At 55.2% G+C, this 13,506-nt stretch overlaps 5 protein-coding genes across 5 annotated transcripts; 3 read left to right on the plus strand and 2 right to left on the minus strand.

The window, feature by feature from the left end:
* The first annotated feature begins 41 nt into the window (after nt 1–41).
* On the plus strand, nt 42–1,185 carry L969DRAFT_294229 (uncharacterized protein). The gene is made up of 4 exons (XM_014714390.1): nt 42–169; nt 227–301; nt 363–551; nt 602–1,185. The coding sequence occupies exons 1-4, from the start codon at nt 97–99 to the stop codon at nt 730–732; spliced, it is 468 nt and encodes a 155-aa protein (XP_014569876.1). The 5' UTR covers nt 42–96; the 3' UTR covers nt 733–1,185.
* L969DRAFT_45216 (uncharacterized protein) lies at nt 939–3,197 on the plus strand (the record flags this gene model as incomplete). The annotated part of the gene is made up of 6 exons (XM_014714391.1): nt 939–1,114; nt 1,154–1,525; nt 1,588–1,656; nt 1,717–1,901; nt 1,958–2,947; nt 3,007–3,197. The coding sequence occupies 6 exons, from the start codon at nt 939–941 to the stop codon at nt 3,195–3,197; spliced, it is 1,983 nt and encodes a 660-aa protein (XP_014569877.1).
* Nucleotides 2,909–4,022, minus strand: L969DRAFT_58174 (uncharacterized protein). Its single transcript, XM_014714392.1, has 2 exons — nt 3,915–4,022; nt 2,909–3,861 (listed from the first exon to the last, which is right to left on the minus strand). Exons 1-2 carry the CDS (start codon nt 3,958–3,960, stop codon nt 3,287–3,289), a joined length of 621 nt encoding a protein of 206 aa, XP_014569878.1. The 5' UTR covers nt 3,961–4,022; the 3' UTR covers nt 2,909–3,286.
* Nucleotides 4,023–4,041: 19 nt separating this feature from the next.
* L969DRAFT_58178 (uncharacterized protein) lies at nt 4,042–8,399 on the plus strand. Its single transcript, XM_014714393.1, has 4 exons — nt 4,042–5,743; nt 5,793–5,846; nt 5,899–6,621; nt 6,669–8,399. Exons 1-4 carry the CDS (start codon nt 4,094–4,096, stop codon nt 8,292–8,294), a joined length of 4,053 nt encoding a protein of 1,350 aa, XP_014569879.1. The 5' UTR covers nt 4,042–4,093; the 3' UTR covers nt 8,295–8,399.
* Nucleotides 8,140–13,389, minus strand: L969DRAFT_101477 (uncharacterized protein). Its single transcript, XM_014714394.1, has 12 exons — nt 12,877–13,389; nt 10,132–12,826; nt 9,840–10,003; nt 9,681–9,785; nt 9,572–9,630; nt 9,421–9,518; nt 9,280–9,373; nt 8,909–9,222; nt 8,768–8,852; nt 8,689–8,718; nt 8,505–8,640; nt 8,140–8,457 (listed from the first exon to the last, which is right to left on the minus strand). Exons 1-12 carry the CDS (start codon nt 13,338–13,340, stop codon nt 8,391–8,393), a joined length of 4,311 nt encoding a protein of 1,436 aa, XP_014569880.1. The 5' UTR covers nt 13,341–13,389; the 3' UTR covers nt 8,140–8,390.
* Between the last annotated feature and the right edge of the window lie 117 nt (nt 13,390–13,506).

Consider the following 13,506-nt stretch of genomic DNA (forward strand, 5'->3'; position numbering starts at 1 on the left):
GAGGGATGATCGAAGGAGACGACGCGCTTCGACCGCGAAGCCAAAGCCAAAGGTCGCCGCCGCCGCCCAGCGAGCCTGCCGAGATTGTCTGCCTGGATGGCGAGCCAGACGAGCACCGGTACACTCAACGCGAGCACGACCGATCCCAGTATCTTCCAAGGCGCGCCAGGCGAGCGTCCCTCCTGATGTGCTACTGTCCACGTAGCTCAAGAGGAGTCAAACGCAGATGGCTATGTCATCCCACGCTGGCCGGCCTTGTACGATCCTTCGAAGCCCGGCGTGTATCTCTACTACCCCTACAGTCAGTCGTGGCTTCCTCCGATCATGCTCAAGCCGCTGAAGGCTAGGCGTGTCGTGACTAGCCATCTGGCGCTTCACCGTTTATTGGACACTGCTCCTCTCGGGCACCGTCTTCCTCGTCTCCGGCATCACCGCCTTTCTCTTTATAGGCAGAGGTAAATCGGGACGACAGCTCATGGCCGTCATTGCGATCCCCGTCGCGTTTGTCTTGTTCGGCATGATCACCATGTTTGTCTCTGCAACGATTGTAGGCAAGCTCCCGTCAAGTAAGCTATGGGGACCCTTGCTGACAAGTGAGCAGGCTTTGCACTCGCTGCACTGTACACTGCTGGCTTCTTGAGAATGTCGACCTGGGTGCCCTTTCTTTGGGCGCTCACTCAGATACTCGTCGTAACCATCTCGAGCTACTCGACTCTGCCGACAATCATGTAGCTCTCACAGCAGCTCTCTTGCACGAGATCGACTGCGCTAGGAACCTTACTGACATGATCAAGAGAGCGACATACTGATCAGATCATCTGTCGCCCTCCGGTGGCAAGCTGCAGACACTTTTGAGGCAGCGGGAACCACCAACTTCGCGACTAGCCTCACTCCGTCCGAAGAGTCTCGGACAGACAGCTCATCACTTGAGCCCCACGATGACAGCGTTCCTGCTTGGCACATCAGACAACGCCATCATCGGGCTCTCTATAGCCGCTGCTCAACGTGGCAAGCGCTACGTGTCATACGCCCATGTCATACGCTTGCCGGACAGCACACACGGCACGCATCAAGACAGCCCTTCACGACGACACTTGATAGCGAGTGTTCTCCTGTAGGCCTTCTCTCCATAGGCTCTGCCATCTCTTGCAAGGCTTGCTGCTGCCTCTCGACAAAACACGCGTGGCGTCTTGAGCTTGTTGAGAACCCCTCTGCGCCGTCAGCGTGCACGCTACACTGACGTGTGCCCCTTGATCGGTGTGGGCTCGGGAATGGCAAGCCGTGCTGGCACGAGGAGCACGAGCCAGCACCCAATGTACCGTTCCAACGGAGCTGCAACGACTGATCGATCATCTTACTCACCCGACTTGACCGTCCAGCCCGACACGCTGACGGGCACGACGAGCAGCGGGTCGGGCATGCACCCTCCTGGCAGTACCAGCATGGCTGCTCCCCAGCTGGCCATCGCCGCTACCGCTTCCGGCAAGGAGAAAGGACCTCCTGCCTTTCTCAACAAGCTCTACACGTACGGATTGGCCCTCTCGACAGTGTGGATGCTCAGGAAGATTGACATGGCTCGCATGACAGCATGGTTGAGGACGAGAGCTGTGACGATCTCATCCGGTGGAGCCCTGGCGGTCTATCGTTCATAGGCAAGTGCTCGTCCACGAGCTGACGCTGAGGAAGGAGCGACAGAGCTCATCGGACGGACGAGAGAACAGTGACGGACCCAGAGGGATTTGCAAAGCGGATACTCAAGCTCTGGTTCAAGCACAACAACTTTGGTTCCTTCGTCCGTCAACTCAACACGTACAACTTTCACAAAGTACCGAGGATCCAAGCCGGCGTTCTCGAGGCGACGCTCAATGAACTGCCAGAGATGCTCGAATTTCGCAATGACTGTGCGCTCGCTTGGCTGTACCGAGCTCATCGCTGATGGTCTGTCTCGATCTCGCAGACTTTCGGAGGGGACAGCCAGAGTTACTGATGGAGATCAAGCGAAAGAAAGCATCGGCAGAGGAGAACAGCGCGAATCCCCAACTCGATCTGGCCAACATCATGAGAGAGTTGGCAGCGATCAAGAGGCATCAATCCGATATTGCAGGCAATCTCGAATCGCTCCAGTCGTCCAACAAGACACTCTGGCAAGAAGCCATCTCCTCACGCGAACGTCACAAACGTCATCAGGAGACGATCAACAAGATCTTACGATTTCTCGCTTCCGTCTTCGGAGGCAAAGTCCTGCCCGGACCTGACGAGTCCGAGCTCCGTCATCTACCTGATGATGCCGCTAGCTCGAAGGAGCCCTCGCCTTTTACGCCCGCGTCGGATAAGGCCTTTACGAGGCCGGTAGCACGTCAGAACGGTGTCATACCGTCTCCGCATGGCAAGAAACGATTGCTGATCGAACACCAACCGCTCGATGTTGATTCGGGCACGCCAGCCGGTCGAGCGGCAGAACTGATAGAGGAGATCGATGACGATGAAGCGGACACGCTGACGACGATTGGTAGAATTCACACTGCCAGTCATTCTCCGCCCGACTTCAGCCAATCTGCCACGCCTTCGCCTCACATGTCCAACACAGAAAAGTTTGGCAGCAATAACTCCCAGTTGGTACCTTATCTCGGAAGCAGTATGAAGAACCCTACACCGCAGGCATTGATCAGCCAGCTCAGTCCCGATCTAGACGACGATCTTACACAAAAGTATCAAGCACACCAGTCCAAATTGAACGAGGCCCACGATGATCACCATGCTATTTCTGCCCAGATGGATACACTCCAAGCTGCTCTGGACAGACTCGTCGGTAACCTGCCATTGGACGACAAGATGATCGACGTCCTCAGTACGGCAAACGAGAATGGTCTCATCCAGTCTGAACTGCCGAGTCACTCTATTGAGCCGTCTGCAGACTTTGACCTCGATTCCTACTTGCGCCACTTCCGTATGTCTCTTCTCTCACCTCTGTTAGAAAACTCACGCTGATCGATCGGGGGCAACTAGCCACGACAGATTCCGGGCATGTTCAGCCTTTGCTCCAGAATGACAATGATGACAACTTGGGCAGATATGTCGATATCGACACTCCCTCCGCTGACGATGCTGGTCAACCTCTCGGAGAACCAGCGAGCAAGAAGAGGGTGCGCGAAGAGAGCGCTACGCCCGTTCGAACGAGTCCGAGGCGGAAGAGCTGAGACTTTGCTCCTCCATGTCACCTTTCGCCTTGTTCTTTTGTGCTTGCTGTTGTTGTTGCCTTGCGAACTATGCATGCTCCTTCGCTCTTTCAACTAGCCAATACAACCCTTGCTGCTTCGACAATGATCTCATGCTCTACCGCGTGGATCTTTGTTTCTAAGGTCTCTAAAGTCTCCTGTTGATCGATGGCGATCTCTCTGATGACGATGGGCGGTCCTGCGTCTACTTCCGGGATGACATGATGGACCATACACCCTGTCGTTGTCACTCTGCCTTCTTTGTACGCTGACAGAGCTCTGGGTATCGCGTTGGCTCCGTCGAACGCGCCGGGCAAAGCAGGATGCAGATTGATGATCGGTATACCCTCGAGCAGCTTCAAGCCTTCCGCAGAAAGAACGTGCATGAATCCCGCTAGAACGATCAAGTGCGGTTGACCGGAGAGGATTCGTCTGGCCAGCTCGGTATCGTAATCTTGTCGTGTCCGGCTCGGGTCTTGCTTGAGAAAAGGTTGTAGAGCGAGGTAGTCTGTGGGGATACCGGCTTGTGAGGCTCGTACGAGTCCGTAGGCTGCTTTGCGGTTACTGATGACCAGACTGACTTGGCAATGGGGTAAGAGTGCGGGAGTACATGTGCATCCGTCCATCAAGGCTTGCAAATTTGATCCTGACCGTTCTCGTGTGAGCGTCAAGCGTGCAAGACTGTAGCGACAGACGAACCTGAGCCAGAGATGAGGACGACGATGCGTCGTTCGGCCGTCGACATGGCTCCAATGACGAGCAAAAGTGATGTCACTGCGCAGAAAACCCGTTCGGTCAGTGAAAGGCAAGCAAGCGCGTTTGCCAAGAAGCGCGAAAGGCGGAGTCGTCGCCGTCGTCGTCGTGCTGGTCGGCTGACCATGGCAGACAGCGACTATGCAGCCTCTCATCATGCCTACCATCCTACCCGGGGCGGGTCACACGACGATTCATCAGCGCGGCCGCCGCTAGCAACGAGGGGCAGCCGACCCGAACGCACAAGCTCACGCAATCACCTCGACCTCAACCCGTCCGAAGCTAGCTACTCTTCCCATCCCGCCAAAGGCAGCTTCCCAGTGAGGTCAGCGTACGATGGAGCTGATACGCGTAGGGCGATGGTAGAACAAGAGCAGAGACTGCAGGAGCTTTACGCGCATTTTGGTCCTCTGCCCGACAATTCTTCCTCCTCAAACTCATCGTCACGTCCCTTTCCGTCACAGCCGACAAGTCCAGATGGCCCAGAAGCAGACCCTGCAAGGAGTAGACCTGCACCTCGCGCCAACGGCGTCAGGAGGTTACCCGAACGACCCAGTTTGCCGAGTTTGCCTCTGCCTGGACTGCCACCCATACCGTCCAGTCCGGTCCAGCAAGAGCACGTACAATATGCCAGTCGAGCGAGAATATCAGCCTCACCTAGACCGCTACCCGTCGTGCCATCAACCTCATCCAACAGAGTACCAACGCCACCTACCGCCTGGCCAACTTCGCGGACCAATTCAGATTACTCCTTCCCGACCAGCAATGGCACACCAGCATCTTCTGATCCTACAGGGCAAGTACCGTTTCCCCAACCGAGACCAGCACGACCGAGAACGACACCGAAGCGATCATCGCAGTTGTCAGACTCGTCTGAGCACCACCAGCGTACACCTTCTACTGCATTCAGTCGTCAGTCTACCGATACAACGACGAGTAGCGGCTGGCGACATTCGCTCGATCGAGGCTCCGAGACGAGCTTGTCCGCTCGTTCTACGACCACCCTGGGGAGTTACAGAGAGAGTACTAAGAGCCCAGAGGTAGACAGGCAGAGATCGTCTTCTACCATGAGGCAAGGGGCACATCCGGATTGGCCAGACACGCCCGGGTTTGATGCACAGCTGCAGAGCACATCGTTCAGACCAGAAGTGAACTCGTCTGGCAGCTACAGACACGACTCGCTTCGACCTCAAGATGCCTTTGCTGCCTCGCAGAGGATACCGCTCAGACACCAGGCATCCTCCTTCTTTGCTCAGTCAGAAGTCTCCTTCGGCGGCAATACTGCCAGTCCGCCCCATGCTGCTATGCTGTCCTCCGTTGCGCGCTATGTGCTCGACAATACACCCTTGAAAGAGAACGTCAGACGATCTATACCCTACCCGAGTTCCTTCACAGGTACAGACCTTGTCACGACCCTGCTTGCCATCCTCCCAGAGCACGAGTCGGGCGACCGCAAAGCAGCAACATTGCTCGCCAGAGAGCTTCACGCGCAACTCTTCTTTTTCGAAGTCCAAGATAATGGCATGACTTTGCATGACTCCGAGCGAGAGGTCTACACGTTTGGAGAGACGATGCCGACCATCAGCGGACAGGAGGAGAACCCGTATGCTGCACCGGGCCGAGAGGCAGCCGATCACTTCGCGACCGAGCTGCCTACTGCTGTTTTGACGGCTTACCTGGGCTGCTACTCGCCTTTTTGCGGAAGAGATCTGACTGGTGCAGACACCCTGTTTGCTTGCTATTCTCCTTCTTGCCCGAATAATCCAGCCAGGAGGGTATGCTTATGGTGTTGCTCGATTGTATCCAAGCTGATGCAGTGGGCAGATTGGCGTCAAGCGGAAGGCAAGCTCGGGATCGCTCGCACAAAGCAAGGAAGAGGTATGCTACTTGCGACGCCTGTTGACACTGTCTGATCTGTCTTGTCTGGCAGCGACGGGATGAAGACCGCGAATGGCCAGAACTCGTTCAGGCGAGCGTACGGGAAGCGCTTAACAAGACAGAGATCGAGCGACAGTGTAACATCCATGAGCTCATCAGACTTGAGTCCAATTACCAACGCGAGCTCGGTTCCATTCAGACTGTCTTTGTCGACGCGCTCGTCAAGGAAGAGCCTCCCATCATACCCAAAGATCGTCTGCCTCGCTTTCTAGAAGATGTATGGGGCGGTATAGAAGCAGTCCGAGAACAGAGCGCAGTCTACCTCGACGCACTCAAAACTCGCCAACAAGAGCAATGGCCAGTCCTGCGAGCCATTGGCGATGTTGTTCTCGATGCTGCTCTCGCCTGGGCACAAGCTTACTTATCTTGGATCGTCTACCAGCCCATGGCAGAAGTCTTCTGGCGACAAGAGAAAGCCGATAATCCCGCTTTCGATCGATTCCTGACCAGTTTCCCCTCACGCATTCCAGGCCGTCACGAGTTCCGCGACTTGCATTTCAGAGCGATACCCCATCTTCAGCGTATCAAATTATCACTCGAGACCATACAGAAGCATACTGCACCCGAAAATCCAGATGTGGACAACGTCGCTGCGGCCATTGAGGTCATCTCCCGTCAGTTGCAAGAATGCGATGCTGGCGTCGCTCTCACAAACGCAAAGATAGAGAAACAAGTCCTCGCGCGAGGACTCATAGATCGCAATGGCAACTCCGTCGTGCGTATCGCCACATGCTCAAAGTATTGACGCTGACGGTTTTGCAGGACCTGGGTGTGCTCAATCCTACCAGGCAGCTCATCCGACGCGGGCGTATGCTACGCAAGCCTGAAGGCATAAACGATTGGAGCGAGCTGCATGCCGTCCTGTTTGATCATTGCTTCGTGCTCACCAAAGAGCGCCGTCGCGGCAGTCGTTCGACGTTCACCATCTGGCGCAGACCGCTGCCGCTCGAGATGCTCGTCGTCTCTGGCTTCACCGAGCCACCTGTCTCGAGGAGTACAGGCTTCAGCCTACGCGCGATCACCGGTGGCACTGATCGATCAACGCCGCAACCTGGCTACACTCCAGCCACTGGCGATGAGCGGCTGGTCTATCCGATCACGTTCAGATATCTTGGCCGTCACGGAGGTACTTTCGTCCTCTTCGTCGATTCTCCGACTCAGCGTGCAGACTGGCAATCGAGTCTGACTGAAGCCACTCGCGCTCGCGAGCTCATGTGCGATCAGACGAAAGTCATCGAGCCTTTCGTCATGAGTGATCAGACCTTCGTCACTAAGGCACCTCCTGTCGAGCTTGCTCGGTCACATGGTACAAAGTCTGGCTCAAAGGTACCCTATGGTGCACCTACCTGCTCTACACCGTTTACGATCGCCAGCGGGCGGCAACTTGTGGCTATTGGCAATCGCGATGGTCTCTGGATTGGTCTTCGACACGATCCGACTTCGCTGCGTCTTGTTGCGCACTTACATGACATCACACAATGCGCGGTCTTACAAGAGTTTGGTCTGATGGTCTTGCTGGCGCACAAGAAGCTATACGCTTACGCGATCTCAGCTCTGGTACCCTCCGGCTCCAACAGTGATGCACCGCTCGAGCCTCAGCATCTGAGCGGCAACAGGGATGTAGCTTTCTTCGATGTCGGTAAGACGAACGGTCAGACCTTGGTCATCTACGTCAAGAAGTCTAGCGGCCAATCCGTTTTCAAAGCGCTCGCACCCGTGCCCATGAGCTCGCGCACGCAGAGTCGTGGCGTACTACGGCGCAAAGCAGAATGGTTCACAGTCTACAAAGACTTCTTCTTGCCAGCTGAAGCCTATTCGATCCTGTTCCTGCGCAGCCAGCTTGCTATCGTCTGCGCTCGCGGTTTCGAATTGATGGATATGAAAGTCGAGCCACTGCGCGCAACGAGTTTCCCTGAATGGTCGCAACTCAGAGCAGATCATCGCGCGATGGAATTGCAAGCGAGGTGCAGCAACTCGCGAGCTCTGGGCATGTTCAAGATCTCACCTGCCGTCTTCTTGTTCTGCTACTCCGACCTGGCTTTCTACACGGACAAGCATGGCGATCCGCTTCCGGATCGATACAAGGATATCATCGACTGGGAGTGTGAGCCGCGCGCAGTCGCTTACCAAGCACCTTTCATCCTGGCGTTCGATGTTAACGTCATCGAAGTCAGGCATGCGGAATCAGGTCAGCTATTGCAAGTCATCAAAGGCAAGGAATTCGCATGTCTCTACAACGCTCAGGCAAGTTTATCGACGCAGCAGCCCGAATCCGGCTCACGCGTCGACGAGGGCGCTGCACACGTTCATGCTGCGCTAAACATTGGCAATCACTTTGCGATTGTCGAGTTTGCGCCGACGGGACATGCTCGTCAGCATTACGTCTGACACTTCATTGTACTCGCTCTCAGGATGACGACATGATCACGAGACAGATTGTGCTTTTAGCTAGTGTGTGTTGTACAAACCGTGTCTTGCTAGCGTTCAGCTTACAATACTGAGCTCCCGCTTGCGATGAGGCGCGTAGATGTCCTTGTAGTCATCCCAGATCCTGAAAAAGGATGAGCGTGGCTGAGTAGGTCGGGAGACTTGACCGACCTGGTGAGCTCTTCGATATATCGCCCTTGCACCTCATACAATTCTTCGATAGATGGCTTTGCGTTTTGGGTGACCTTGACGGGTCGACCGACGACGCTCGTGATAGGATGTCGGAATGGTAGAAGCCCCAGGTTGTCTGTGCCATTTTAGCAGGAAGCGAGCGTAAAATGGGAGATGCGCTTACAATTGAAGACGCCTCGCCCGTGTACGATGGCTGTTGATAGGTCAGCATGAGCATGCTACCAAGCCGGTGAGATACGTACGAAGCGTGAAGCCAAAGACAGATTGGAACTTTTTCTGCAGCGTGTATAGCCTCGTGCCCTTTTCGTTCGCTAATTGATCGAAGATCTGCAGGAGGCGCACAATTGGTCAGCTACACGAGCTGACGAAGGTGCTACACTTGCATCATTCTCTCCAAAAGAAAAGACGGGTACAAGATCTGCACCCTCTCTGATAGCGAGCTTGATGAAACCCAATCTTTTCTTCAGTGTGAGATCGTTTGTGCCGGGATGAGCTGACAGTGACTCCGTCGCGCCGCCAACAACGATCGTGAGCGATGAGCCGGGGCCCTGTCTGAGGATATGCGAGCAGGACTTGTAGCTCACACTGCAGATGCCCATCGCCATGAGAAACTCGCGATAGAGTGGGATCTGGAAGTTGCTCGACAGTGTCATCAGATGCGGCTTGATGCCCGGGAAGATCTTTGAGAAGTTCGTAGCTACCCTCTCGCGTCATGAGTACAGTGTGCCGTCATACTTTGACGAAGGAGACAAACCATCTGAGCCAAAGTTGGAGACTGCGCCGATGCCGATGATTCCATGGGGATGATAGCCAAAGAGGTATGTCCGCTCAGCGGGCAATTCGGTTGTCTGCACGCCAGTAAGACTGATTGAGGTAGCCTTGTGCAGACGCATACTTTGATAAGGCTGACGGGGTAGTAGCCTGCAAATAGCTTGAAGAACTGGTGTCCTCTCAGCCAAGCACTTGGCCTTCCGCCATTGTCTTGTGCAGTGTCTGCCATACCCGCAGCCTCAGCGTGATCGCGCTTAGGATGTCCATGCACTTGCCGAACCCGAGTGCCCAGATGAGATAGACGATGATGATCGGCCAGAAAGGCGGTATCGAGCTGGATGTACTCTTCAGCTACGTCCGCATCCACGTGATGAAGAAGCTCGCCATAGCATGAAGAACAGAAACAGAGCAAACGGCAGTGAGACGCCCCATCCGACGACAGCGGCCGTCTGCAGTCGCCGAGCTCTGGGTATACTCAGCGGAACGAATCTGCGATGGTCTGTCAACCTCATGCCACAGCTACTAGGCTATACGGGAGCGGACTGTATCGATGAGGAACGGCCAGTCTTGGGAGAGGTCGACTGGGACGGCAAGCTGATCTCCGCAGCTGCAGCGAGCTGCTTCGGGTTCTTAGCTTCGCCATTGCTCTCGATAGCTTCGGTCGTCGTCGATGGACTTGCAGGCTTCGGCCTATCCTTCAGCTTCGACTGAGTCTCAGCCATGACACGGCACCTCAATTCAAAGCAAGGACGACGTGCGCGGGGTACGCGAACTCTTTTGCAATTTGAGCTCTTTGAGACAGGCCGTCGTTCACGGTTCAACGGTGTCGGCGTACCATAGTCAGCACGGGGATGTCAGAGAGCCTGTCGAATTCACTGATCTCCACGGGGAAGCGATCGCTGTCCAAGTCAGACGAAGTGCGCGTCCGAGTTGCCAAAGGCGCGAAGTTTTCCTTGAGGGAGCAGTAAAGGCCGAGCTCAGGCACGAAGATCTGTGTGATCGTGCTTCGGTCTCCACCGGCGCTGGTAGCATCTAGCGTCGGCATCGCTGTCAGACTGTCGAGCAGCCGAGATAGTTCTTCGTTCTTGCTTTTGCCCGCCTTCAGATCGCGCCATGCCTGCTCAAAGACGTAGAAGAACAGCGCAGTGTCGTATCGCGTCAGCGCTAGACGAACCGCTCGACTGTGCCGGTCATAAGCAATCAGCAGAGCATGTACGAATTCTGTCCGAGGCGCTTCTTGCTCCGGCCATGGCAGATTTGCATCTTTTGCTAGCTGTTGCTTCAGTTGCCAATGTGATACGAGGTCGACAGCTCGTCTGAGAGGAGACGTGACGCGGACATACGCAGAATCATCCGGGATCCCCATCAAGGGCCAGCCAGACGGCACCAGCGATGTCTGATTGAAAGTGAGCGAATACAGCATCCGTTTGGTCTTCAGGATCTCTCGTATAGGCATACGACCCGTACAAGGATGACGCGCGTTGAAATCAAGGGCGGGCAGGATCGAAGCGTCTCGTGCATAGCCATGCGGGCGAGAAAGGTAGATCGCTTCGACCGATCGACGCCTGAGATATTGACCTGCCATTTCGCATGCCATACTCATGAATGTAGCGATGACCTGTGCGCCATCGTATCTGCCGTCGGCGCCGCCCGAAGCCGAATCATATTCGTTTGGCGGGAACGTCACCCTGAGAGAAGGCAGACCAGTAAAGGGTCGTATGTCGCGTTCAATCGGGCATAGAGAACGTAGCTCGTGGCCATTGATGACCTCAAGCTTCGGCTTTGCGATCGTTGCCTGGGTCAATCCGCAACTGACTTTGTAGCTCGTGACAGCCTGACCATATTGAAGCAATACGTCCATGATAGCGCCATCTGCGTGCAGCACCGGCTGTTCCGGTCGTTGTTCGATTGTCTGCACTTTGCCAATTTGAAGCGTAAGGCCGACCTCCAACGGAGCCGTGCCGATGTGTTTGTCCAGAGCAGCGTACGTATATCTCTGCACGTTGCGAATGTACGCCGGACGTACGAGCGTCTCGATCGATACACCTGAAGCATCAAGACGAGCGCTGAAAGTCAAGACGGGCAATTTGCCATCTTTGGCTGCCTCTAGTGAATGAGCCTTGCTAACTCCTTCATCGAGCATGGCTCGGGCACTCTTGCCATGGGTGTAAATCGTGCTCAACCGACGGATAGCATCTTTGGCAAGAGGATGGCCAAGCGGTAAAGTAGCTGTGGGATCGGCTATATGCACATGGATCCATTGAGTTGGCTTGCCGTCCTCTGTAGGCTCACCAGGCTCTGTCGAGACTCCATCATCCAGCTCCTCCGCACCCGCATCGTCAATAACGAGCACACGCTGATCGCCGAAATCGTATCTGATTGGCTCGAGCAGGTCCCGAGCGAAGAGACCGTCCTCTTTGTAGAGATCGGGAGCGATCGACAGGTCTGTTGGCTTGGGAAGAGCTGGTAGGTCAGCATGCATCATCGACAGAAGCTCTTGTGAGGCGTGTTCCCAAGGCGCAAAAACAAACAGTGCTCTCAGCAATGTACGCAGATCTGACAGCGTAGATGCCAAACTCGGGAGAGGCGATTGACCTGGCCAAGGTCGGATCTGGCGCAGCAACGACGAGAACAAGATTGGCTTCGAGTTCTCTTGCAGATATCTTCGCTGGACCGACGCTTCCTTCATGCAACGCAGTATACGCATCTCAGAGTCCGTCCACTTGCCAAGAGATCGCGCTCGGGAGTCCGCTGGCTTGTCGGGATCGTACCGTTGTGATTCAAAAGCCTCGACACACCGGCTCGCTTTGTCAACAAAGGCTTTGATGTCGGGATGATTGGACTCGACCATCGCTGCGATCATCATGGCATCCTCTTGGTATGCCGAATCGACGACAATATGCGTTTGCGAGCGTACGTGTTGGACCGGATCAAGCAAAACATGATCAACGTTCCGGCTAAGGTTGACGTGCACGGCGAGCGAAGTCTTATCATCGATGGACAGCTTATTGCCACTTCCGAGCTTTATCCAGCCCAGCGCTTGGTCAAGTTTGATCTGGTCATGCGCGTCTGCGAAGAGCGGCAATGCTGTGACACCCATTTGGTAGACGTCACGGACCGCACGAGAGCTATCGATGTCAAAGCGGCGAATGCGCTGTATTAGCTTGCGTGAAGCTGTGAGAGACGCCGCGATATCTACGTCGTAATCGCTCGTGGTTGGATCGAGGCCTCGTATCCACCATCCCATTGCCTCGAGGTTCTCCGCGTCAGGATCTTCAGGATCGGGGCTTATGCAAAGATCTTCATCCTCTTTGTACGCTGCAGCGACTAACGGATCAAGCGCAGCTTCCATGTCCTTGGCAAAGGGTTTGATGATTGTCTCTATCAAGCGAAGATCTTTCTCGAACGCAGGCAGGACCCATGTGGCCGAAGAGATCGCAATCGGCTTTATCCTGCCCGTTCCCAGCAGCGCCAAGACCTGTGCTTGGGAGGGTACCGATAGGACGATGCATAATGTATATTCTCCCTGTCTGTCTGACTAGTCAGTACTGCGTGGCAGAAATTCTGCAAAGGAACCAACGCAAAGGTAACGAGCAGATCGCCTGCTTGAAAGCGATAGGTAGAGGTCGGGTAGTGAGCCTGCCAGCTTAGCGAAGCCACAGGGAGGTCGACAGTGCGAGTGGCGGCATGAGTAGCAAGGGTCCTTGCTCGCGGCACATCGCCCCGAGTCGCATAGCGGTTTTGCCTCGTCTGAGCACTCTCTCCTTGGATTCGCTTTACGAGAGGCGCAAAGTCAAGATAGCGATGCCTATAAGGCTGTCTGAGATGCTTTGCGGGCTTGTCGTGGAGATGAGCGGCGCTTGCACGCCAGCCTTGGGCTTGGTATTTAGCAGTATGGCCTTGAAGAAAAGACGTCAGTGTGTCTAACGCTGCCTTGAGCTCAGGCGCCGGCAATGCGTCCGGATGTCTTGAAGTCGATGCTTTCGGGCGACCAGCCTCCGATGCAGCTTTAGCCGCCTCGCAGCAACGGCAGCTCAAACGCATCTCGACAAGTGCAAGAGAGGCCGCAGGCGATCGATAAAACCAAATATCGCGACTGGCCGGCGGCGTACGCGGCGTGAGCGCTTGACGGTTCTGCCCACCGTCAGATCAACTGGCATCCACCCTCTGCTCACAAAAATCAAGCGAACTCTATATGGGACATGCATCA

Source organism: Mixia osmundae (assembly GCF_000708205.1).
Source record: "Mixia osmundae IAM 14324 unplaced genomic scaffold scaffold_2, whole genome shotgun sequence".
In the NCBI taxonomy this organism is placed as follows: Eukaryota; Fungi; Basidiomycota; class Mixiomycetes; order Mixiales; family Mixiaceae; genus Mixia; species Mixia osmundae.

Coding starts and splice junctions, on each gene's coding strand:
- L969DRAFT_58174 (XM_014714392.1), bottom strand. CDS start 3,960: ATGTCGACGGCCGAACGACGCATCGTCGTCCTCATCTCTGGCTCAG. Junction 3,862..3,914: donor CGTCCTCATCTCTGGCTCAG/GTTCGTCTGTCG, acceptor GAGAACGGTCAG/GATCAAATTTGCAAGCCTTG.
- L969DRAFT_58178 (XM_014714393.1), top strand. CDS start 4,094: ATGGCAGACAGCGACTATGCAGCCTCTCATCATGCCTACCATCCTACC. Junction 5,744..5,792: donor CGAATAATCCAGCCAGGAGG/GTATGCTTATGG, acceptor TGCAGTGGGCAG/ATTGGCGTCAAGCGGAAGGC. Junction 6,622..6,668: donor ATCGCAATGGCAACTCCGTC/GTGCGTATCGCC, acceptor ACGGTTTTGCAG/GACCTGGGTGTGCTCAATCC.
- L969DRAFT_294229 (XM_014714390.1), top strand. CDS start 97: ATGGCGAGCCAGACGAGCACCGGTACACTCAACGCGAGCACGACCGAT. Junction 302..362: donor GTATCTCTACTACCCCTACA/GTCAGTCGTGGC, acceptor TGTCGTGACTAG/CCATCTGGCGCTTCACCGTT. Junction 552..601: donor TGTCTCTGCAACGATTGTAG/GCAAGCTCCCGT, acceptor ACAAGTGAGCAG/GCTTTGCACTCGCTGCACTG.
- L969DRAFT_101477 (XM_014714394.1), bottom strand. CDS start 13,340: ATGCGTTTGAGCTGCCGTTGCTGCGAGGCGGCTAAAGCTGCATCGGAG. Junction 9,374..9,420: donor ACCCCGTCAGCCTTATCAAA/GTATGCGTCTGC, acceptor ACTGGCGTGCAG/ACAACCGAATTGCCCGCTGA. Junction 9,223..9,279: donor CTCCAACTTTGGCTCAGATG/GTTTGTCTCCTT, acceptor GCGAGAGGGTAG/CTACGAACTTCTCAAAGATC.